Source organism: Staurois parvus, unplaced genomic scaffold (assembly GCF_062004578.1).
Source record: "Staurois parvus isolate SC_StPar_1 unplaced genomic scaffold, SC_StPar_1.0 ptg000670l, whole genome shotgun sequence".
NCBI lineage: Eukaryota > Metazoa > Chordata > Amphibia > Anura > Ranidae > Staurois > Staurois parvus.
The window spans coordinates 3,769,071-3,795,069 of NW_028318466.1; the positions used below are offsets into that span (position 1 = coordinate 3,769,071).

Consider the following 25,999-nt stretch of genomic DNA (forward strand, 5'->3'; position numbering starts at 1 on the left):
TTCACCAGCCACACTGCTCAGCAGCACACAGCAGCACAGTTAGCTGCCAATCTTGTAAATGTAAAGCAAGCATGTGCAATATGTTTAGTTCATTCTATGTAATCTGCCTTATATTGAATTCTTCCTCTTCTAGCTTTTCTGTTACTGGTTGTGGCTGCTCTCTTCACATGTAATCTTTCCCACTCCAGGCACAACAGTGGGTAAACGAATTGATCAGATACTGTAGCCATACTACAGGAGATTACTTGAAATATATCCCATGGGGTCACAGAAAAGAAGACATTTATAGTACAACAAGGGAGGAGTTGAACCTCTGACAATGTTATTATGGCTGTTCCTGTGCCAGGGTCAGGAAGTGAGGTGAATTCTCCCTCCAGTGGGTGTCACAGAAACAGGATGTCTCCCTCCAGCGGTGTCATAGGGACAGGTAGTGAGGGGAATTCTCCTTCCAGTGAGGTCACAGGGACAGGAAGTGAGAGAAATTATCCTTCCAGTGGGGTCAGATGGAGAGGAAGTGGAGGGAAGTCTCCATCCAGTGGGGGTCCCAGAAACAGGAAGTGAGGGGAAGTCTCCCACAAGTTGTGTCACAGGGACAGGAAGTGATGAAAAGTCTCCCTCCAATGGGGTCACAGGGACAGGAAGTGAGGGGAAGTCTCCCTCTGGTGGGGTTCACAGAAACAGGAAGTGAGGGGGAGTCTCCCTTCAGTGAGGTCACAGAAACAGGTTTTGGTGGGAAGGCTTCTACCATTGCTGTCACAGAAACAGAAAGTCTCCCTCCAGTGGGGTAACAGGGACAGAAAGTGAGGGGAAGTCTCCCTCCAGTGGGGTCACAGCAACAGAAATTGTTGGGAAGACTCCTTTCATTGGTGCCACAGAAACAGGAAGTCTCCCTCCAGTGGTGTCACTGGAGGGAGACAAGAAATGAGGGGAAGCCTCCCTCTAGTGGGGTCATAGAAACAGGAAGTGAAGGGAAGTCTTCCTTCAGTGGTGTCACAGAAACAGGAAGTCTCCCTCCAGTGGGGCCACAGGGACAGGAAGTGAGGGCAAGTCTACCTCCAGTGGGGTCACAGCAACAGGAATTGTTGGGAAGACTCCTTTCATTGGTGCCACAGAAATAGGAAGTCTACCTTTAGTGGTGTCACAGGGACAAGAAGTAAAGGGAAGTCTCCCTCCAGTGGGGTCACAGAAACAGTGGTATCAATGAAACAGGAAGTCTCTCCCCAGTGGTGTCACGGGTACATGTAGTGAGGGGAAGTCTCCCTCTGGTGGTGTCACAGGGACAGGACGTGAGGGTAAATCTCCCTCCGGTGGGGTCACAAACAGGAAGTGATGGTAATTTTCCTTCCACTGGGGTCACAGGGACAGGAAGTGAGGGGAAGTCTCTCTCCGGTGGGGTCGCTGAAATAGGAATTGAGGGAAATTCTCCCTCTGGTGAGGTCACAGAAACAGGAATTGAGGGGAAATCTCCCTCCAGTGGGATAACAGAAACAGGAAGTGAGAGGTCTCCCTCCTGTGGGGTCACAGGGACAGGCACTATTACATCAGTTAAGGCCTTATATTAGTCTGGGAGCAGCCAGCAGTTTTGTGGGCTCTGAGGAAGAGGATGAGTCCTCGAAACCTGTCAGTCTGTTGAGATTCCATCGTTCTGCTACACCTTAATGTTTTGCGAATTTCTTTGTGCTGCTTTCATGAGATGTACATATACTTTTATCCACTTGTGAGTATAATACTTACCATTTTATATATTAAAGTTCATTTTTAAAGGATAATGCACTAGGCCAGTGCGCCCTCTGTTTATTATTAGAGGGGGCAGTGTGACAGGAGGGGGGGCAGTGTGAGCGATGGGGGGCAGTGGGAGGGGGTGGTGTGACAGGAAGGGGGGAGGGGGCAGTGTGACAGGAGGGGGGGTAAGCAGTGTGACAGGAATGGGGGGGCAGTGTGACTGGAGAGGGGGGAAGCAGTGTGACAGGAGGACACACCATATACTGCTGGGATGGTGCTGGGCACTGCTGTGGCAGAGAACGAAGAAGCGGCAGCCAAGTCGTGGGCCGGAGCAACCAATGGCTGCCAGAAATACATGAGGCTTGATAAAAGGGGCGGCAGACAGCAGCTGAATGCCTGTGGGAGGGAGAGGAGGAGTAGGCGGGAGTGGAGCATACTGTCAAAGGTCAGCCAATGATTGGACAGTTTAATAAAGTGGGCGGAGCCCCATAAACAGCAGCTCATCCAGTCCCCATCCCATTGGCTGGCATTTGACAGCTGCTCCAATCCCTCTCACCCCCAAAATCAGCTGGCTTTCTCCTGTCTCTTTCAAGCTTCACCAACTGCTGCAGAACTGTCTGTGGTCAGTTCTCCTGTGTCCCAGCTGTATCCTCCTCTTCCAGCCAGTGCAGCCTTACAGAGCGGCCCAGAGGGGCTATCATTTGTAGAACCCCACCTCTATGGGCGGTACAGACTGGCAGTCTCAGAGTCCTGTTCCACCCACTACAACAAGCAGGGACAGAAGCACACCCCTACTTCCTGTAGATAGAACTACAGATGGGAAGGGCCAAGAACAGTGGCTGGGGGAATAGGAGGCATAGCAGCCACCGGTCTTACAGGAAACCACTGGGAATTAACCTATTGATTTGAAAATCTTCAGGCTATATCAGAGCAACTACTGAGTTTACAAAAAGATGGATGACATTCAGTGCAGGTAGGAGATTAGCAACAAGGACATGTAAAGATGTTTTTGCCCAGAGTTCTGCTTTAAGAAATATTGCTGGGAATGGAGAAGCTAAAGACACATTCAAGTATTCACACTAATATTAAAAATACATTTGATGTTGTTTAAGGAATAAGAAATGAGACTGTTGTTTCTATTTTACATCAGCCTGATGTAACTAATCAATCAACACTGTAATGTAGCCACCTTTGCTGCTATAATAGCCTTACTCACCGAATTTGATCCAGGAAAGTCATAACCTCCCATTACTTTCATGTACGCTTTTTCAATCAAAGACACCCACAACTCATTCTTGTTGTTAGAATATGAGCACAGTAACTCTCCATTATGATCCACAGGCAGAAAATCATCTATTATAACCTGTAATGTATAAATTGTGTGTTAGATGATGTATTATATACAACCAATCAGATTTCATCTTTACTTTTCAGACACCATGAAAATGTAGGGTTAATGCTTTCAACACAACTCACTTTTACTCCATAGCCACAGTGTAATACAGAAACTAAAGTAACATTAACACTAGAACAAAATATTGAATTTAGAATGATTTTGATACAGAAGTAAAAATAAACTACTGCACAGAAATATCATCTTCCCAGAATTTTGATCCATTTACAGTGCAAAAGGGAGGAAACGTAAAAAAAAAATTATGGACCTTGTTTTGAGTTGACATCTGAAGACAGTTGTTTGAAAAGCAGTGTCTGATGTTGGATGTTGGTCTTCAATATTCCTCTGTTCCTGTTCTTTAGTATAAGTTTGTTAATGCTGTGGTCACTCAAGCTGGGAATAGACGGATCAAAATTTGGCCAGTTCAGCAGGGACCGGCAGAATTTCAATCTGTATGTGGCCCTCCCTGTATGATAGAAGTCAGTCGTTAAATTGACTTCTGTCGAAGTGTCGAATGGGCAAAAATGTGTTAATGTGTTAATAAGTGCAGTGGGAGCCACTGGCAGAATACAATCCTGGCAGGGAAAAGGGGGGCTGAGGTGTTTCCTCCACCCCCCTCACTTGTGTGGATGAAGGAATATCTGGCTAATCAAAAAAAAAAAAAAAAAAAAAAAGCAGCTAACCATTTATGCCTTGTTTTAGGCATTAACCTCCCTAGCAGTCTGATTATGTCCATATTCCTGTGCTCAAAGCGGTACATTATTTTTAATGGAAATATGTCTTTTCTTATTGTAGGCCTGTAATTCTTAGGAATAACTCACTGAAATCTGTCCGAACAAGAGTCTAGTAAACATCCCGGGTAGGATTAAATTTGAAACACGAAATCATAAATTATAATATAATAAATGCTGTAAAAATAGGTATAAGTGAGCGCTAAAGGTAACAAAGCTGCTGAACACAAAAGGTACCAAAAAAACCTCCAAAAACTCACATATAAAAAAGGTGCAGCGCTTATATATTAAAACATGCAAGATATCAAAAATGCAAGAGTGTATCCCTGCAAAACGCAGGCAGGGTATAGTTATTATACTGCCCCTTATAGTCTCAAATAACACACAAATATATAGTTCACAATATCCAAGTGGGTAGGGTGAGGTGAAGGATCAGATGGATCTCTATTGACACACGGTGATAACCAAAAAAGGTGATGTAGGGTGGTATCCAAAACTGGTAAAAGATTGTGCACTCACCAGATGCACAACCAATATGCGCATGTAAGAGATAACCCCTCTCAAGGTATGGTTCCAGGACTCATCAAAGGCAAGATCTGGTCAAACTCTACGATGTGGACCCTCAGCTGTCATGCATGGCTCTGTCCCCTATAGCTCTTTACTCTGCAGGTAGTTGGAAGCTCACTGCGGGGAGGACCTGCTGCTGCTCCCGGGCTCCTTTCGTCCTCCTCTGCCAGCTGACGAGCAGCACACAGCGCTCCATACACCCGGAGAGCCCTCTTCACCACACCGGGAACCGGAAGTTCCCCTCTCAGGTCGAACACACACAGCTCAGAATCCGGGAAAATCAAATCGCCGCGCCAGTGATGTACTTCTGCCCAACTGTCAGCTGCTAAGACCTTCCCCCGGCAACATGTCCCCGGACAGAAAGTTCCTCCAGCACACTGTCACAGCGATGTAGTCAGTGGGAATTTAGTGTGAGTTTTCAACGTTATCCTTACACACTCTTTGAAGTCAGACTGTTGGGCGGAAGTACATCACTGGCGCGGCGATTTGATTTTCCCGGATTCTGAGCTGTGTGTGTTCGACCTGAGAGGGGAACTTCCGGTTCCCGGTGTGGTGAAGAGGGCTCTCTGGGTGTATGGAGCGCTGTGTGCTGCTCGTCAGCTGGCAGAGGAGGACGGAAGGAGCCCGGGAGCAGCAGCAGGTCCTCCCCGCAGTGAGCTTCCAACTACCTGCAGAGTAAAGAGCTATAGGGGACAGAGCCATGCATGACAGCTGAGGGTCCACATCGTAGAGTTTGACCAGATCTTGCCTTTGATGAGTCCTGGAACCATACCTTGAGAGGGGTTATCTCTTACATGCGCATATTGGTTGTGCATCTGGTGAGTGCACAATCTTTTACCAGTTTTGGATATCACCATACATCACCTTTTTTGGTTATCACCGTGTGTCAATAGAGATCCATCTGATCCTTCACCTCACCCTACCCACTGGGAGATTATGAACTATATATTTGTGTGTTATTTGAGACTATAAGGGGCAGTATAATAACTATACCCTGCCTGCGTTTTGCAGGGATACACTCTTGCATTTTTGATATCTTGCATGTTTTAATATATAAGCGCTGCACCTTTTTTATATATAATATAATAAATAATCATAAAAATAATACATTTAATTCAATAATGTAATCAAACCAAAAACACTGAAATTTGAAACAGAGCGTCGAGTTCAGTCGAAAAATCGTTTTCAGTGTCCGATGATGAATTTCCCCACTAATCATTATCACTCAATTCTGCAAGTGGTTCTAATTTACTATCGCTGTTCTCTAGCTGGTCTAAAACCGCTTTTGACCTAAAGGGACGCTTTTTGGATGCCATGGATGGTTCTCAGTTTCCAGGCAGAAAGAACAGTAAAAATGCAGGCAGGGCACAGGACAAAGCACTCGGGACAAAATGTATGTGAAATGGTTTGATACAGTAATGTTATACTATAAAATTTTAGTGTATTGAGTGAATGTACAATTTTGACATTTTTTAATTTCCCGCCGGTTCCATCCCTCGTGCGTATCGTACGTCCCGATGCTTGCAGGGAACAGAACCCAGAAGACAGATGCCGGCATTGGCCGGAGGAGATGGCTGGGGACGCTGCAGGGGGGACATCGCGGGAGCGCAGGACAAGTTAAGTGAAACAGTGATCGCTGGAGAAGCGCTGCAGTGTATTCCCCGAGTGTAGCTCAGGGTTACCGCTTCTGATACTGAAAGCTAACCCCGAGCTATACTCGGGAATACCGCCAAGTAGGTTAATGTGGTTCTAAAGGCAGAAGGTTCTTTACCTTCATGCATTCTATGCCGGTGGGGGACCCAAAAAGAAGAGGATCAGGGCTGCTCTGTGCAAAACTATTCCACAGAGCAAGTAACTATAACATGTTTGTTTGTTTTTTAATTTAACCTTTGAAATAACTTTATTATCTTCTTATTTCCATGACTAATATAAGATACAAAAGAATGATTTCAAGATGTTTTCCCCATAAAAATCATGTCACAGTCTCTCATTGCACCGCCTCATTCAATTAGGAGGCAGAAGTAAAAACAACCCCACAAAACAAGATTTTCCTAGTTGAAGATAGAAAATCAATAAGACACTATAAATCAATAAGATGTAAAGGCTCCAAAAAAGCCATGATTTGTACCCAGTTATTTATGAAAGTGCATAATTAAAGCAAAATAACATACCAGTGATTATTCCCAATACCATATGAAGAAACAGGACAATCACTTACCTTTCTAGGTACACCATTGATGTGCAGCTTCACCATATATTTCCCACATGGATTATACTCTGGCTCCCCTTTTTTATTTTGTGGATAGATTATACTAAGTGACAGAAAAATTATAAAAAAAATCAGTATGGTCTGCAGCCAAAATACACTGCTTTATTTCTGGTTTGTCACCAATACTTACACATTTTTAGAACAAAATTAACAATCCCAGGATACCGTATAAATAGTATATAAACTAGTACCACAGCTGTCATTCATGTAACAAATTTAAGCATGCTTTAGTATTTGTAACAAACTAGAGGATATGCTAAATGGGGTTAACAGGGAAACAATTGAAAACTGGTTGAAAATGCAGATCAGTAAGCCCAGCATTATTTCTTGGTGGCACCCTGTAAAAAGTAGTATTTGTTTATTCCTCTCCTTAGGTGTCCATGGGCATTATATGATCATCAGCCAGACTTGAGGATAGGCACCTTCAGAACTCTACACTGCCTGCCTACTTGATATTGTTATTGCCATGTCATATGGCTGTTACTCGTTTCTTTAAGCACACCAACATGCACACCTTTGTGATATACAGTATCTTACAGAAGTCAGTACACGCCTCACATTTTTGTAAATATTTTATATCTTTTCGTGTGACAACACTGAAGAAATGACACTTTGCTAAAATGTATAGTGAGTGGACAGCTTGTATAACAGTGTAAATTTGCTAAAAATATATAAATCTAGTGGTGTAGTGCTACTACATAAATAATAATAACAACAACCACATATAATAATGCAATAATAATAAAAAAAATGCATAAACTGTGACAAATACAAAGCGATCTGATCCTCTCTGGGATCTTTCAGGTGACAAAAAACGTGAAACCACGTGGTCCCAATTGGACCCAATTTGGTGAACACACAAGATATAAATAGACAAACAGACAACTCAAATCCCTAATTGGGATCAGTGGCTAAAAATTAGCCAAATAAAAAACAAACCAAGTGACACATAAAAGTGAATCCCTTAAAAAAAAGGGATATAACTCCTATATAAAGTGACTCATGCTCAGTGGAAACTTCAAAAAAGGATTCCAAATATATATAAAACAAAAACAAATGTAGGAAAAAACAGCAATCATCCCTCAATTAATATCACATAAAAGTAATCCAAATGTCTAGAAATAATTGTATAGTGAAATATACATAAATAAATAACAAAATAAATAAATAATTTTCAAAGTCCAAAAAGTGCACATATGCAAGGTGATCCACTATTTCTTCAAGACCATGCAGGTTGTACGGTGGATGTGCGTTATAGCCACTGGTAATAAAATCCAAAATAGCTGAATTGCCTCCTCACCTCCTTACTGTGACCCAATGGGCCAATACGCCTGTGGGATCACAAAAGGATCCTCCACGGTCAGATTCCCCTCTGTGGTATCCTTCCAAATAGTAAAGACCCCTTCAGTGGTATGCGTTATACATCTCAGGTCCCCTCCAGATATGCGTAACCGTAATACAGCCAAGTCACATATGGATCATAATAATGACATAAAAGAGAGATCCTCCATAGTGTAGTATCATTTATTGCATAAAGAAAGACATAGCACCGCCAATTGCCCACTCACTTGATATCAGAGAAAACAAGTATTCAAACCACATGCTATGGGTGTAATTTGCATGGGTTTCGGGTGTAGCAAGATGGCGTCTACGCCGGAAATACATCACCACGTTCCTACCCATTGCGTCCCGATTATCACGTGACTTCCTCAGGATGCCAACGTACTGTGACATACTGAAGCAGAGCATTATCCCTTCCCTTCGGAGACTGGGCTGCAGGGCAGTATTTCAACATGATAACAACCCCAAACACACCTCCAAGACGACCACTGCCTTGCTAAAGAAGCTGAGGGTAAACGTGATGGACTGGCTAAGCATGTCTCCAGACCTAAACCTTATTGAGCATCTGTGGAGCATCCTCAAACAGAAGGTGGAAAAGCGCAAGGTCTCTAATATCCACCAGCTCCATGATGTCGTCATGGAGGAGTGGAAGAGGACTCCAGTGGCTACCTGTGAAGCTCTGATGAACTCCATGCCCAAGAAGGTTAAGGCAGTGCTGGAAAATAATGGTGGCCACACAAAATATTGGCACTTTGGGCCCAATTTGGACATTTTCACTTAGGGGTGTACTCACTTTAATTGCCAGCAGTTTAGACATTAATGTCTGTGTGTTGAGTTATTTTGAAGGGACAGCAAATTTACACTGTTATACAAGCTGTACACTCACTACTTTACATTGTAGCAAAGTGTCATTTCTTTGTGTTGTCTCATGAAAAGATAGAATACAATATTTAGAAGAATGTGAGAAACTGTAACAGCACCACCTTTGTGTGGCTGTTATGCAACATAGTTTTGCATCCTAAGACACTCCACTGAATTTATAACAAACTGAACTGGAAAGATGCCATATTGAAGCACAGGGTAAAATAATAAAACTAACAAAAAAAAACTCTCCATAAAGATACCTTTCCTGATAATGAATTCCATTAGGCATATAGGCTGCTTTAAATTACAAATACATTTACAATAAATAGTAAAACATTTGGTGAGATCCGGGGGATGTCTTTACAAGTTGGCAGACGTTTTGAACAAAAAACCTTTAATTGATTATTTTCATGGAGGGCAAAACAGTGTAATAGAAAAAATTACTGAATTCTAATACCTTTGCAAACTTTTTTCTTTACATTCACCAAACCAAGTTTTTTCTTTTAAAACTTTTAAAAGAGAACTGTTGTGCCTAACAATGTGGGGTTTTCCGCTCTGCCTATAGCAGGGGTGTCAAACTAGCAGCCCTCCAAAAACAGTCCCATCATGCTTCTGCCCTTGGGAGTCATGCTTGTAACTGTCAATCTTGCAATGCCTCATGGGACTTGTAGTTTGGCAACAGCTGGAGGGCCGCCAGTTTGACACCAGTGGCTTATAGGAAGAGTGACACAAAGAAACCTGACTTCTCCCCTCCTGACAACAATGCACAGGCAGGGTTAATTACGGTAAACATAAATCCCCAGCCCCCTTCTTAACATTGACGAGGAAAGCAAAGTTGTAGTTTTCGATTCAGGAGTTTTCAGAAGACAGCAAACATAAAAGGTAAGTGGCATTATTGATAAAGTTTTCCTATATAAATAGGAATGTGTGAACATAAAGTAGGTATTATCCCAATTTTGCTGGAGATGGATATACACTTTAAAGGGTTAGTTCACCTTTACAGAAAAAATGCAAAAGTGAACTAAAACCCAATATTGATTCTGATTGGCCAGTGCTTACACACTGAATCGATCTGGTCCAAGAGCTGATCGGAGAAGAAAAGAAAGAGAATTTCAAATCCCTAGACCGCTGAACTGGCTACTGACAGCTCAGCAACCCCGAAGGTAAGTACAGTGGGGACTGGGGGGGAGTGGTCTGGTGTTAGTTCACCTTTGCATTTTTTAAGTGAAAGAAAGTGCTCAGTTTGTATCAAAATAGTAACAGAAGCAAAGCTGTAGGAAAGGCAGAAAAATTAACTGGGCCAAGAATGATAGGAATTCAGAGGATAGCGAAAAGATTAGCACGGATAAGAAATAAAAATAAGTGTATCAGAAATGAGACAGGTGATAAAAAATTTCCTTGTCCCATATTTATGGCTGATCACTAAATGCTGTGACATCATGCAACCCTTCACTAATATCTAAAATATTACTGCCAGAAAATCTAATCAAAAGCAGTGCTGAACTGACCTGTGCTTGTATATTACACACACAGGCTGCGCTATATCTCATGGGAGAATTCACAGTAGACTGGGACCAAAGATCATTGAAGAGGAAAGCATTTAAAACCTAAAAGGAAAATGTGAGCTGAGACAAATGAAAGGCTGAGAGAAGAATGTCAATGGGAGGTACCTGAACTCAATCTGGAACCAATTAAATCCAGTTTACACTGCCATATCTGTGAACTAATGTCCTTTATGATAAAGTATTTCCCAGCAGATTAGGGAAAATAGAACTTGTCCTGTCTATCTCCCTGGGATAATGCTGCATTATCTGCCAAACGTACGTACAGGGTACCATTATGCAATGGGTACGTTTGGTCAACCAAGACCTGTGTATACAAGAAAGGATTGGCTCCAGGGTTTATTCCACTGTAAAGGCTTTGTAAAATCAGTTATTAATAGGTTCACTAATTCAGTTCTCTGGAACAAAAATACTAGTGGGTTAGATAGGTCTGACATTGGATGATTAACCATCAAAGTCTCCAAAGAACTATTGCGAAATGAGAAAATAAAATATCCATCACATCTCTTAGAACGAAGAAAGCAAGGGTTAATGCATTACTTTTACACTTCTTGCATTGTCAATGCATTTTGGCTAAATAATAGCCCTGAGAAACTCAATAACTATGCTAGAATACTATCCTAACCCAGGTTACTGGGGCTAGCTGATGTTCAAAATATACAAATGGGTAAAGTTAGTACCACCATCTCAAAGGCCCACTATTCAATTCTGTGATGTTCTATCATTCTAAAAGAGACACTATACTGCCTTCAGTAGATCCAAGCCCCTTACTCTTCATAAGCAATAGGCTCAAAATAAGTAAGCAGGATGCATGCAAGTCTTGGGATAGTACAACACCCTATCGAAAAACCCTTGTGGACCCCTCCAGGATCTGGGTCATAGCTTGAAACATGCTTGTCATCCAATATCAGGGTGATATAATAATCGGATGTGTCTAACTGCAGGACTTGGAATTTTAAAAAAGTATTTGTGCATGAGGCTTTAAAGTAGTTACTCCCGACCTACAATCCTCCAGGTCTGGTAGGTCAGAAGGATGGAGGCAGGACAGAGATATCTCCACATGCTGAAAAACAGTTTGAGCTCATTTTCTCCATTGCACTGAAGTGACACACAGCTTAATACATATGTTACCTCAATGTGCTGTAACTAAATGACATGCGTCAGTGTGCTGCCATGCCAGTAATTTTTTTGCATTACACAGTTAAGATAATGCACTGCTATATATTGAGGAGCACTAAAATACAAAAACTGCAGCAGATACATTTTCAAGTCTGTTGAAAAGCATTAGGCAGCCCACTCAGATGGGCTGCCTTAATGAGGTATAAATTAACACAAGTGCATTAAAAGCACCACAATTGATCTTACAGGTGTGAATAAAGATGAAATATTTAAAGTAGAACTGAAGGATAATAATGAAAAAATCCATATAGTGCAGCAATAACAAATAATGCCTATAACATTGTTTTCTTACATGGCAATTACAGTAGGGCATCACTACCAACCTTTGGAAATTCCTTCCAAATCTTTCTCTATTAAGTTCATTGTGGTGAATAAACTATTACATAAGTATAGATCAAGTTAGGTCTAGAAGTATAGGCTGCCTTTGTCCTGCAGAGTATACAAAAGCTAAGGCTTACTCAAAATCCATTCCAGAAAAAATAGGAACTTTTGAAGTGCACATAATTAAGAAGATCAGAAAATTCACAAACACATTTTCTTATATCCATACATTTTACTGAGAACAAAAAGCTTAATGATGATAAATGAATATAAAATGTTTATATAATCAATAAATCATGTATATTCGGTTCTCATCATTATGCTTTTTGTTCTCAATAAAATGTATGGATTTTAGAAAAATGTGTTGTTTGTGAATTATCTGATCCTCCCATACATACAGTCAGGTCCATAAATATTGGGACATCGACACAATTCTAACATTTTTGGCTCTATACACCACCACAATGGATTTGGATAATGAGGGAATAACACACACCTGGCCATGGAACAGCTGAGAAGCCAATTGTCCCATTACTTTTGGTCCCTTAACAAGTGGGAGGCACATATGCAAACTGTTGTAATTCCTACACCGTTCACCTGATTTGGATGTAAATACCCTCAAATTAAAGCTGACAGTCTGCAGTTAAAGCACATCTTGTTCGTTTCATTTCAAATCCATTGTGGTGGTGTACAGAGCCAAAAATGTTAGAATTGTGTCGATGTCCCAATATTTATGGACCTGACTGTAAATATATACACCTCAAAAGTCCCAATTTTATTCTGCAATGGGCTTTTAGAATAAGCCTTAGCTTTTGTATACACTCACCAGGGATGTGGTGCTGAGACAACTATAAAGGGGAATCAGCATTTTGAAACTTTGTCCTACAGGGGCTAAGCAACAACTACAGTTGTGGCCAAAATTATTCAACCCCCACTGAAATTGAGTGTTTTGGCCAGTTTGACATTGCTTTTGATCATTCAGTCATCTTGCTTACATTTACATTAAAGAGGCACTTGTAGGTCAGACAAATATAACATAACAGTTATAATGAAATAACCACAAATGTCTTTTCTGTGCTCACAGCATTATCAGTTTTATTCAACCCCCAAGTGACATTCAATCTTAGTACTTAGTACAGCATCCTTTTACAGTTATAACAGCTTTTAAACGTGAAGCATAGCTTTACACAAGTGTCTTGCAGCGATCTACGGGTATCTTCGCCCATTCTTCATGGGCAAAGGCCTCCAGTTCAGTCACATTCTTAGGCTTGCGCACTGCAACTGCTTTCTTTAAGTCCCACCAGAGGTTCTCAATCGGATTTAAGTCTGGTGACTGCGATGGCCACTCCAAAATGTTCCAGCCTTTCCTCTGCAACCATGCTCTAGTGGACTTGGAGGTATGCTTGGGATCATTGTCCTGTTGAAAGGTCCAACGTCTCCCAAGCCTCAGGTGTGTGACGGACTGCATCACGTTTCCATCCAATATCTCCTGGTACTGAAGAGAATTCATGGTACCTTGCACACGCTGAAGCTTCCCTGTACCTGCAGAAGCAAAACAGCCCCAAAGCATGATTGACCCTCCACCATGCTTCACAGTAGGCAAGGTGTTCTTTTCATCATAGGCCTTGTTCTTCCTCCTCCAAACATAGCGTTGATCCATGGGCCCAAACAGTTCTAATTTTGTTTCATCAGTCCACAGAACACTATCCCACAACTTTTGTGGTTTGTCCACATGGCTTTTGGCATACTGCAGTCGACTCTTCTTATTCTTTGGAGACAGCAAGGGGGTACGCCTGGGAGTTCTGGCACGGAGGCCTTCATTACGCAGTGTGCGTCTTATTGTCTGGGCTGAAACTTCTGTACCCACATCTGACAAATCTTTTCTCAGTTCCTCAGCAGTCACACGGGGACTTCTCTCCACTCTACGCTTCAGGTAGCGCACAGCAGTCGAAGTCAGCATCTTCTTTCTGCCACGACCAGGTAGCGTTTCAACAGTGCCCTTTGCCTTGAATTTGCGAATGATGCTTCCTAAGGTGTCTCTTGGTATGTTTAACATCTTTGCAATCTTCTTATAGCCATTGCCCTTCCTGTGAAGAGAAATCACCTCTTCTCTTGTCTTCCTGGACCATTCTCTTGCCTTCACCATGTTTGTAACCACACCAGTAAATGTCTAGAAGGAGCTGAGTATCACAGTCATTTTAAAGCTGCCTAATTGGTGCTTATTATGCTTGATTGCTGCTCGGTGACATCCACAGGTGTTTTCAATACCTGATGGAAAGCACCTGTATGAACCTCTGTTCTTCAGAGTGGTAGTCTTTAAGGGGTTGAATAATTGTGGCAATGAAGAAACCACATAAGAACCATTTACTACTGTATTACATAAACAATTGATGTCATTTTAGTTGCATTTGGGTAGTTACAACGTCCTTGTAGGATTTGATTCTGAATACAATTCCAAATGTACACTATAGTCCCTAAACCCCTTTACAGCATTGGGGGTTGAATAATTTTGGCCACAACTGTATTTAGATCCTTTTAGAGCTGGGGTATTGAATTAAAATTCACGGAGGTCCAGTCGCTAAAAAATGTACTTCCAGCTGAGGCCCGAATTGCATGTTTGATCCTTAATAGCAGCTTGGAACATTGGAAAATGTCGCACACGCAGCGCAATTTAAAAAAAGGATCAGGGACTTCTTTTTTGCATTTCTGCATGCAAGACAGCCCACGCAGAACATAGGTAACAATGATGTACACCTAGCCTCAGATCCTTCAAGTTACAATCCCGTTATTACAACAGTGTTCCCAGACAACCCCCCCCCCCCCCCCCGCACATCACCCCCTCCCTTTACATTACAATTCTGTCCCCATTTACTGAACATCAAGATCACATTACAGTCGTCCCCCCCTTCACAGCAGTGTCTTCAACCCCCCCCTTCACATCACTCCCCCCATTAATATCACCTCACCTGCACATTCCAGTCGTCTGTCCCCTTTATATCAGCCCCCTCCTCCTTCACAATACTGTCCTCAGCCCCACTTCATATCATTCCCTTCACGTCACTGTTGTCACACACCCCCTCCTTTCAGATTTCTGTCCTCTGCCCCCCTTTATTTCTGCCCTTTAAATTCCTGTCCTCACCCCCCCACACACACACACACATTCCTGTCACCAGCTCCTCCCCTTTATATCACTCCACTCCTCCTCCAAATTCCTGCAAATTCCTGTCCTCTGCCCCCTTTCACATCGTCCTTGGCTTCCCCCAAATCCTTCACAGCAGTGAGATACTGTAGTTCCCTTTCATCTCCTACCTACAAAGGGCAGAGAGAGGGAGGCACATCAATATGCAGCTGACATCGGAGGCAGGACAGTTCCAGGTGGATGGCAGGAGGTACATCACTCTAGAGCAGACACTGGAGGCAGGACAGCTCCAGATGGACAGTGGGAGATGCACAACCTTTCCTGGTCAACAGCAGGAGATTGGTTGCTTACAACTAATCATCTGCTGTTTAACTTGAAATGTAAACGTGACAGTGCCCACCATCTGGAGCCTCCAATGTCCGCTCTAGACTGATGTGCCAATGTGCCACCCACCGTCCAACCAGAGCTGTGCAGCCTCTGATGTCAGCTGGATGAGGATGACAGCAGAGACGGCAGCTGAGTGGAAGAGCCAGGTCTTACATGGCGGGACTACGGCCGGTCTAAATTGGACAGTAACTTGGTTCAGATCCAGACTGTGGTCCGCCATTAGAGGGTATAACAAGGTTAAGAGTTATTCTTTTAGCTTCATGTATGCAGGGCATATACCACATGGTGCTGTAATCCCCAATTAGAGAAAAGAAAAATACTGATTTTAGGCTTGTAGAAATAGATTCCTATATCTCATATGTTTATACATGGCAGTTCTACTTACTACAATAACAATAGTATTTATGTGCCTCAAGCCCACATGACACAATAATGCATACCTTGTAATGAGCTTCTTGTTATATCGTCTTTCATAAGCAGCGCTGATGGCAAGGGAGGCCACGAAAGAGCAATCTGACACTATGGTCTAGTAACAAAAAAAAGATACATATTGCTTACTAAAAGCTTTCGCATCTACAATCATGAGGCTTCTTTCAGCAGTTATTCATCCCACATGCAAAAAAACTCTAATTTTTGAAGTAAGCTGATCTATGCGAAATACGGACGTATAACCAACTGTATTTTTGTTACAAATTTACACTACAGTTACTTATCAGCATAGATGCAAACAATGCTTAGCAGAGGTCTTTAAAGTATAACTACAGGCAAAACTTTTCTTTGTTTTGGATAGAGCTGAGAGGAATTAAAACCCCTGTCAGGTTTTTATTTCTGTCTGTGCCCCCATTACGGAGATTCACCCTCTCTATTTGTCCTGTATACCATTATCATTGAAAGTGAAAGTAAAAGAAAATCCCAAATTTTGAGTTGTCTCCAAAAAAGTAATAGAGGAGAAATGTTCCCTTGATTTGCAGGGATTTCCTCTAACTTCCTGTTTGACTATAGGACAGGAAGTGAAGGGAAATCTCCACAATGGGATGTAGATAGTGGAAAAAAAAAATCTGAAAGGGGTTATATCCCTCCCGTTTTATCCAAAATGAACAAAAAAAGTTTTGCCTATAGTCCTACTTTATGCCCTTAATGATTCAGTCATTGATGCACCCAAACTTCATTTGATAATGAAAAAATACACCCCTAGAAAACAGCATTCTGATCAAATGGTGGACCTAAAAAATTGTCATCAGATTTACTGTTAGAAAACCATTATTCTGTTAGTGCCATCTGCTGGTTACCCATTGGTACTAAACTGAAAGACAAAAGTTATAAATCAGCATCTCAACCTTTCTAAAATTATTATTTTTATTATATATATATATATATAAATATTATATATATTTTTATTTTTTTTTAAATTAATGCACATATTTTTACAGGAAAGAAAATGTGCATTAATTATTTCTCTTTAACAGAAGCCTAGAAGCCTGCAAAGCACTGCACTCGCGAACAGTGGCATGTCTGGCTTCTGAAGACTCTTCCTCCAGCTTTTCTTTGCACGTATTGCGTGTATGAGCTTTCTGCACTCATCAGCCACTGAGAACTACAAGCCGTCTGATGTGGTGGCACATAGGACTTGTAGTTTATTCATTCACAGATTCCTGTGAATGAATGAATCATATGGCTGTATGGGTGCAGCCCTGCACAGCTGGACTGTTTTTAATATGTGAATGCAACTGCAGGAGAGAGGAATCCTCTCCTGCTGTCACGGGGGGGGGGGGGGGGGGTGAAAATGTTACAGGTCATACCCTAAATACGATGAACTTGGCCTTTAATAGAAAGGAAGCCTTGAAATAATTTTCACGTCTTGGTAAACCCTGCTGAAACTATTACATTTGGCACATTTGTGTAAATATGATAATACACAAAAGACTAAAGAACGTACTGTATGTAGCATATTTTACACCCAGGGCAATTTTTTTAACACTCCCTTGTTCTAAGAAAATAGTAACAATCATAAAATGGAACAATATAAATATGGCCACAAAAGAAATACCAACTGTCAAAATTGTAGTGCCACCTACATTGGTGGTCAGTGGAAAAGTGCCTCCTTATATCGGTAGTCATTGTAGTGGTCCATTACATTGTTGGCCAATGGGAGAAGAACTCCTTATATTAATGGCCAGAGGGAGAAGGACACTCTTCCCTCCCCTTTCACACAGCTAAAAAGATCATTGATGTTTGTGCTTACTGGCAGCTAGAAACTCTTGAGACCAATGACATACCCATATGTCGCTGGACATCAAGTGCTTGTACTGGAATGATGCCTGCAGCTGCAAGCATCATCCCGGTACCGTTTATTTTTTTTTCAGAGCTAACGGTCGGCTCTATTGTAAAAGCAAGTTAGTGGCTAACTATCCGATGGATCACTTTTACAGGCAGCAGGATGGAACGCCACCCCCCGCCACCTTTTGGCTTTAATGGGCTGTTCCATCCCACTGGCTGATCAGAGGGGCGAACAAAGAGCGGAACCACTCCGTTCGCCTCACGCAGTAACCACAGCTGTTCCTAAAAACACATGATGTGATGATGCCCCATTACTGAGGCTACAGGTTAGGCATTAGGGTCAGTGTAATGGTAAAGAAGTTAGGGTTAGTTGTAAATTGATATAATTCCACTCACTACCCAGCCAGGAGTGTATGTTTGCACACAAGAAAGAGCACTGGAATCAGACAGATGACTACATTGCCACCTGCAATGCAGAGGAAAAAAACAAGCAGCATTCATTTCAAACAGCCATTGCTGAATTCTTTATTAGATACTTTGTACAAGAATCATGCTTTTCAAACGATCCCAGCCACATGCTGGCTTTTGCCATCAGTCAGCATGTCCCACTGATTAGGAGAACACGTCTGTGTACTGTTAGCATAAACCAATTTTTTTAGTTCAATGCAAATATTTGAATTATATTCTGTTTAATTTTGCTACATGCACATCTGCTATGTTTTTTCAATGAGTGTGTTTCTGGTTCTAATCCTAGATGTATTATTGAAAAGCATTGTCTTCTAAATAGATTTGGAAAATTAAGTTACATGGAATTGAAAAGGAAAAGGGCCCTGGCAGGGATGTCCATGTAAAATGTCTGCCTGCTTTGCCAATTACTGAGCTTCAGTCAACCACCAGAGCCAGTGGTGTATTTTGGTTTTGTGCTGCCCTATGCAACACTAATTCTCTGAGAGATAGAGAGAGAGAGAGATAAAAAGAGAGGGATTGAGAAGGAAAGATGAAGAGGGAGAGAAGGATAGAGAAAGAAAGAGAGAGAAAGATAAAGAGAGAGAGAAAGATAAAGAGAGAGATAGAAAGGTAGAGGAAGAGAGATATAAAGAGAGAGAAAGACGGAGAAAGATAAAGAGAAAGGGAGAGAAAGAGATATAAAGAGAGAAATAGATAAAGAGGGGGAGAAAGATAAGAGAGCTAGAGAGAGATAAAGAGTCAGAGAAAGAGATCAAGAGAGATAGAAAAACAGAGGGAGAGAAATATAAAGAGGGAGAGAGATAAAGAGGAGAGAGAGAGAGAGAGAGAGAGAGAGAGAGAGAGAGAGATGAAGAAAGAGGGAGGGAGAGAAAGAGAGCTAGAGAGAGATAAAGAGAGAGATAAAGAGGGAGAAATAGAAAGATAGAGTGAGAGAAATAAAGAGGGAGAGAAAGATAGAGAGATCAAGAGACAGATAAAGAGGTAGATAGAAATAGAGAGAAAAAAATAAAGAGAGAGGAAGGGAGAAAAAGAAATATAAAAAGAGAGAGGGAGAGAAAGAAAGATAAAGAGGGAGAGAAAGATAGAGAGATAAAGAGCGAGTGATAAAGATGGAGGGGGAGAAAGAGAGATATAGAAAGATATAGGGAGAGAGATATAAAGAGAAAGAAGGAGAGATATAAAGAGGGAGGGACAGAAAGATATATATATATATATATATAGAGAGAGAGAGAGAGAGAGAGAGGGAAAGAGATATAAAGAGAGAAAAAGAGGGAGAGAGATAAAAAGGGAGAGAAAGAAATCAAGCGAAAGAGATAGAATGAGCGAGATAAAGAGGGAGAGAAAGAGAGATCAAGAGAGATAGAAATAGAGAGAGAAACATACCAACATTGGAGAACTCCTATAAAGTAATTTCGAGATGGTATTTTACCCCACCTTGTTTAGCTAAATTTATACCAGATTATGACTCTCTGTGTTTTCAGGGCTGCTCTCTAGAGTGTACAATGCTCCACATTTGGTGGACCTGTCCAGTGGCCCGCCACTTGTGGACTAGGGTTTACAATCTTATTTATTCAGCTACGTCCATTAACCTTAAAAAAGACCCTATTGAAGCTTTACTTTTTAAGCCATTTCGTGGCCTACCTCGCAGACCCCACTCACTGGTCAATTTTTTTTTTATGTATACTAAGCAGACTATTGCCAGCTCTTGGAAGTCCCCCACTTTACAATTTGAGGAGGTCAGGTCCAGGATCCAAGGCTTCTTTATCAATGAAAAATTAACGGCGGTGTTGGAGGATAAGCATGATAAGTTTCTTTTAGTTTGGCAACCTTAGGTGGACTACCATCCAGTTTCTCATTTTACCAACGAAGCACACTAATCTATGAAGTGTTGGGTTTTGCCTCGTCAATCCCCCTTTGTGGGAATCGTGTCTCCCGACTCTCCCCCCCAAGCGAACTTCTTTTCTTTGCTGGCCTGTCTCTTTCTTCTCTCTGTTCTTTTCCTCCTTTTTTGTTTTTCTGTCTTTTCGGGATTGGGGGATTTGGGGGTTCTTGAACCCTTGCCCTCTCTGGATCTTCTCAACCCCTTTTTCTTCGCTCACTCTTCATTCACATGGTTTGTTTACATTAGAGCAATTGCTTATCATTTGTTGTTGTTATCTAACAAAATCTATGATTCTCAGGGATAATATTTCTTCAGGAGAGTGAGGCTCTCTTTGTGTTTCTTTTTGATGCCTTTCTTGAATGTAGCTTTTATATTTCAGGATGTGATTGTGTTTTACAGTGTTATCTAGACCCCAGCGTAGGCCTCATATCTGTATCTCTGTGTTTTTGTATGATGTTTATCTGTCCTCTATTGTCTGATGTCGCTTTGTATCATACGATTTGTCAAGGTTTGTATGTTTCATTCACCATGCTTAATAAAATCTTTGGTGCAAGAAATAGAGAGAGAAATATAAAGTGGGAGGGAGAGAGGTAAAGAGAGAGAGAGACTAGGCTGATCAGATAGGATCCCAGTGCAGCTGGTACTTGTAGTATAGATCTGCTCACTATAATAGTATATAACAGCAGTAGATGTAATATGTGTGTAGTAAAATTACAGATCTGTGACTCCATAGCCAGAGCACACAAGATCCTGGGTACAGCTGGTACAGTACTTGTAGTCCTCCCTGTCTGTGATCTCCCTAGACTTGATGGAGTAGTAGATCCCATCCTCCTCTTCCTATCTCCTCCTTCTTCTCCTTGCTGTGCTGTCTCCTGCTGAGGTGTCTGCCTCTCTCTGCTCATACTCCTTCCATGCCCTCTGTACACACAACACTGACACCCAGCAACTGTCATAGCTACAGCCAGCCAGCCCCCCTCTCTGCTGCTGCAGATCGCTCACCTGTCACCCAGCACAGCCCAGGAGCAGATCTTCTCTGACACCAAGCACTGCACTGACCCAGAGTGTACCAGCCAGTAAGTGAGCCCATGCAGTGCCGGCCCTCACCTGGTCCCAATCATCAGTCAGCTGCCTTGTGTGTCCCTGCTTGGAGGAGGCGCCGCCCTCCTGAAAAATGCTGCCCTAGGCAAATGCCTTTTTTTTTTCTCCTGGTGGATACACCCCTGACCAGAGCCACTGACACCAAACCCACTGGGCCTCAAGAGGTGACAAACACAGCAGCCAACAGAAAACTGTAAGCTAAACAGTGACTGTGAACAATCAACTGCAGTCAAAGTTTGGGTATTCTGACAGCCAGAAGAGTTGGCTGTCAGAATACAATAGCTGGTAGCAGGAGAACTGACTATCTACATGGATAGGGAAATGTTAGATTTATTTTGTTCAGGTGGCTGGCTGAACTAAAAAAATCTATGGCTGCATGGGCAAGCTTTGGTGAGAAGACTTGCTGTGTTTCTTACTGAATTAAGTGATAATATGTGCTGTATAATCCATTTATTCGGGAGCACTAAGGAGGAAGAAGAGCTCAGACTAGTGTCCTATGCTGTGCAATGTGATTTGGAAGGCAACTACAAATAACGCACTGCATCAGGTTTAGTGTCTTCTGCTATTCATAATTAGGTGAAGCTGAGTGTAATCATTTAGAGTAGATGATGTCTACTAAAATGTCAGCCACTGCTCAGTGAGCGTTATAGCAGTGATGCGCTTTGGTACCAAATGATAACAAATGAATACATATTGTTGAGTATATACTGTATAATATTACTTATATAGTTTCAATAGAAGAGATACAGGATAAAAGATAGTAGGGAAATTGAAAATCACATTTATTCCAGAAATCTAGAGTTATTCAGCTACATGTCACCCATGCACCTAATTCACTATCACTTGAGACTTGTTTTCTTGCATCTCAAACCACACAAACCAAATTCACCTAGTTCTTTTTTTTTTTAGCACCTGCTCTTGTTATCAGTAGGTTGATTTACTAATAGACTGTGCACTTTGCAAGTTCAGTTATTTTCCCCAGAGCTTAGTGAATGTGGTGAAGCTCTGCTGAGTTCCATTATCCAATCATGTGCAAGCAAAAATGTTTTTTTTCTATGCACCTTATTGGATATTCTTTACAAAATGAAGCTTTACCACATTTACTAAGCCATGAGGAAAATGAGTGCAACTGCACAAGTAAAGTGCAGTAAAGTGCAGAGTCTACTTGCTATTAGAAAAGCAAACCCAGAGATCAGATTAACAGAGCTGTTCAGACATTGTCTAACACATATTATGAAACCGTATATTGATATTCACCATTATATCAAATCATTTTTATTAGAACTAATTTCATCTCTCATGACATAAATTATAAACCAATTTTTTACAAAATGACTATGTAACTCATAGATATACTTATTTTTGACTTGTTACACCAGTTCTGTCAGTTTCAAAAAGATTCACAGAAGTGTCTGTACCACGTATGTGAAGCGTATATTTACTCCACTCTTATACTGTAGATATAAGAATTGATCTTGTTAAAGCTTAGCAGCAGTCTTTGTGAATTCCCCTGGGTATGTTTATGCTGAAGGATAAGAAAACATGATCTATTACCTGCTTAATGCTGAAACTTGACACAGTATAGATCATTGTGGGGTTGTTGGTTATTTCGTCTGGTCTCATCCACCTGGAAAACATGGCTTTCTGTTTGGGGGATAGTGCCAACTTGCCATACCTGTCCCTGAAGAAGAAAATATATAAAGTTCTCTTCTCTATCTTGTTAAGTTGCCATGGTAAAATCAAACTGAACCTTTTTGAAAAACAGTCATACATCTATGTTTATGTAGGCATTTTGATTAAATAGATGATTGCCAGTCACAATCCTAACCGGGAATTTTAGATCTTCCCCAGGGCCTCCACCCAGCCACATGGGGATTGTAGAACTCCCAACAAAGCTCCCAAGGTGAATCCATATAAATAACCAATATTACATCAAATGACACCTTTCAATGCAGCAGCTCTTAAACAGAGTAACAGCTGCCGTGACAAATCTTTACAGAACGTACCACCATCATTCAGGGCTTGTTCACACCATGATGCAGAGACGTCAGTTTTTCTGCACACGTTCAGCAAGGGCACAACAAGATCAGTTATTCTCTATGTGCTCTGTTCACATGCCAACACTAGTATCACATGCAGATTTTTTTCTGTGCAGGAATCTGCAAGGTATAGAAAACTCACTGAAGCGTGCATGAAAACTGATGTAAACTGGTGTCTCAGCAAGTGAAATTTGCACATCGGTTTTCATGCACGTATGGTGCGACTGAGCCCTCACTATTTTTAAAGGTATATTTTATTCGTTTTCCAGAAAAAAAACAAACAACAGATGACCAATTGTTAGAGAATGGTACAATATGACTATACAGAGAGAGGACATCAGTCAACATTCCATACAGAAGATGAGAACTGACAAGTACTTCAACATCACTGGAGGGTACAGCATACTATGGAAGCTATAAAAAGTAATCATATTGCTTGATATATAATCCACACAAGAGATAATAAAACCAAGTATTAAAACCAATGCATTGTCTTGTTTATCTAAATAATATCTTTTACATACATATATAATAATGTTTAATTTAGATATGAAGAGGAGAATTATTAAGGTATAATATTTTGGATTATAGTATAATCCGAAGGTAGAGTATTTTGTGAGTCCAGTCAGGGAAATCATAGCTTCACATATTTGCTTGGGCAGTCACACATCTCATGTTAGTTTGTAGAGTTGGAGAATCTGGTTGACAATCCATATCCAACTATCTAGCGTTCAAGGATCAGAGGATTTCCAGATAAAAGCACTATATTTCTTCATGTAGAAGAATAAAAGGGGAACAGGTTTATTGTGATTAGGGACATCTGAGTAAAAACATTGTTAATCCCGGACCAAGATTCATATTGTAGGAAGTTCCTGGTCATATGAATGAATATGATTGAGTATACTAAGCATTTAAGACAAGTCAGAGCAGGTAAATTGCCCATTTTAAATAACTGATAGGGTGTGTAGTATATATGAAAATATTTTAGCTTGATTGGTTTATCTTTGGAGGATATTACAAAAGATCAGGCTTCCTCTGACAGACCTGGGAGGTCCTCCTGCCACTGTGCAAGTCTTTTGGTTTTAGTACGCAGTAGCAGTAAGACCGAGTAGTATGTCGACACTAGCTTTTGGTGCCTTGGTTCGAGCAGTAATTGTTCCAACTTGGAGGGGAATAAAGTCAATCCAACCAAACCGTTATTTTTCACTGTTTGCAATATCCTAATGGCCGTTTGTTACCAAATAAAATATACTTACGAGTATGGTATGGGAAAGGCAAAGCGTTCCTTGAGATCGACACTCATAAATGGCACATACTCAATGCCGTTGATCTTTGAGGTCTTTCTGCAAGCAGCAAAAAAAATGTCAGTGTGGAAAGAAACTGAATATATTAATAGCCTAATAATCACCAGTAATACAAGTGATTCTAGTACTCATGACATGTACTGTATGTGTTAAGCTGGTTATAGGTGAATTGAATCTCGGTTCAGCAGGGACAGACAGAGATTCGATCCATCTATGGGCAAACTGGTTGTACCCAAGTCAATTTATCAATGGACCTTAGTACAACCAGCCTGTTGGATTTTTTACGTGTGATTACTGCAGACGGTTATAGCCGCTAGCAGTAATCGTGTTCTGCCAGCAGGGAAGACTCATCGCCAGTAGAACACAATTGCGTTGGTGGAGTGATTGCAGTGCTGATGGGGGGAATTGAGCAATTTTTGTTTCCTTCCAGCTGTGGTGGAAAAGAAAATCTTATAACCTATGGCCTGATTTAGCTCCTGAAAGTTTCAGAAGTGATCATTATTGGATGCAGAAATTTCCTAAAATTAAAGTGAAACTTAGTTTAGTACAGAAAAAAAAAAGCTATCTTCTTCAGCCCAAGGGTATACATTAGAAAACTGGCTTAGTACCTACAGTGCAATTTCTGCAATAATAGTATTTACAAAATTGGACTTTTGTGCCACTTTGTAAAAAACGTATCCATCCTAATGGGAAATCTTGCCATATGTTCTTGTCATACATGCCTTATTTGGATACATTATTAGTGCAAATATAGAATTCATATGGAGATATATGGCATTGCATGAATTTATTATTATATACAGTATTTGTACAGGGTCCTGCACTGGGTTTTAATGTTTTTAATTGAATTTTGTAGCTATAGAACATTATTTCATATTTATTATGTAGCATTTGTGGTATTGATTGCATTGTCTAGTATGTAAATTCTTTCATGTGTGAAACCCAACATGAGATAAACATTCATCTAGATATCTGTATTATCCAAACCAACATAGATCTTATTTTAATTCTGGATACATTAGAAAGATTTTAACAAGCTGTATTGTAGATCCTTGCTAGTTTCTATACTCTAGATATGGAGAAAGGCCATTTCGGTGCTCTTTCTGAAGTCTTTCTGCATGTCTCAGAGAGAGGAGGTGTAAACTAAAATGAACCAGGGTTGTAATAAGAGATTTTTTTTTACAGCAAATGAAAGGCATACCCTGTTATACCAATGTGACAAATTTTGAATGGACATTCCTCTATTAGTGGCTTCCTTTCTCCAAGGAAAGGGTAATGATCCTTTTTTCATGTGAGTTCTGCATTAAAACCTTAGCCAGGCCAGGACTAAAAGTGCAGTGGGTCCTACTGCTGGACTAGTCATAGTGATGGTAAGTACAACTCTTACCATCCACGATTTTCCTTTGAAATTCTGCCTGTACAGGACTAACTTCATGTTACCATACAAACTGGACAG

At 41.1% G+C, this 25,999-nt stretch overlaps 1 protein-coding gene and 1 long non-coding RNA gene across 2 annotated transcripts in view; one reads left to right on the forward strand and one right to left on the reverse strand.

Moving 5' to 3' along the window:
* The window catches only part of LOC149447788 (uncharacterized), a 44,977-nt gene extending 21,253 nt beyond the window's left edge, over nt 1-23,724 (forward strand). Inside the window, exon 2 of the long non-coding RNA XR_016305825.1 lies at nt 23,509-23,724. This is a non-coding gene — a long non-coding RNA (uncharacterized LOC149447788). The remainder of the gene's footprint in view (nt 1-23,508) is intronic.
* CAPN7 (calpain 7) overlaps nt 1-25,999 on the reverse strand; it is a 124,073-nt gene that overhangs the window by 38,390 nt on the left and 59,684 nt on the right. Inside the window, exons 6-10 of the mRNA XM_089652073.1 lie at nt 24,496-24,582; nt 22,755-22,881; nt 15,916-16,001; nt 6,632-6,725; nt 2,939-3,085 (exon numbers count right to left, since the gene is read on the reverse strand). Of these exons, the coding sequence (XP_089508199.1) occupies nt 2,939-3,085; nt 6,632-6,725; nt 15,916-16,001; nt 22,755-22,881; nt 24,496-24,582 (541 nt within the window). The remainder of the gene's footprint in view (nt 1-2,938; nt 3,086-6,631; nt 6,726-15,915; nt 16,002-22,754; nt 22,882-24,495; nt 24,583-25,999) is intronic.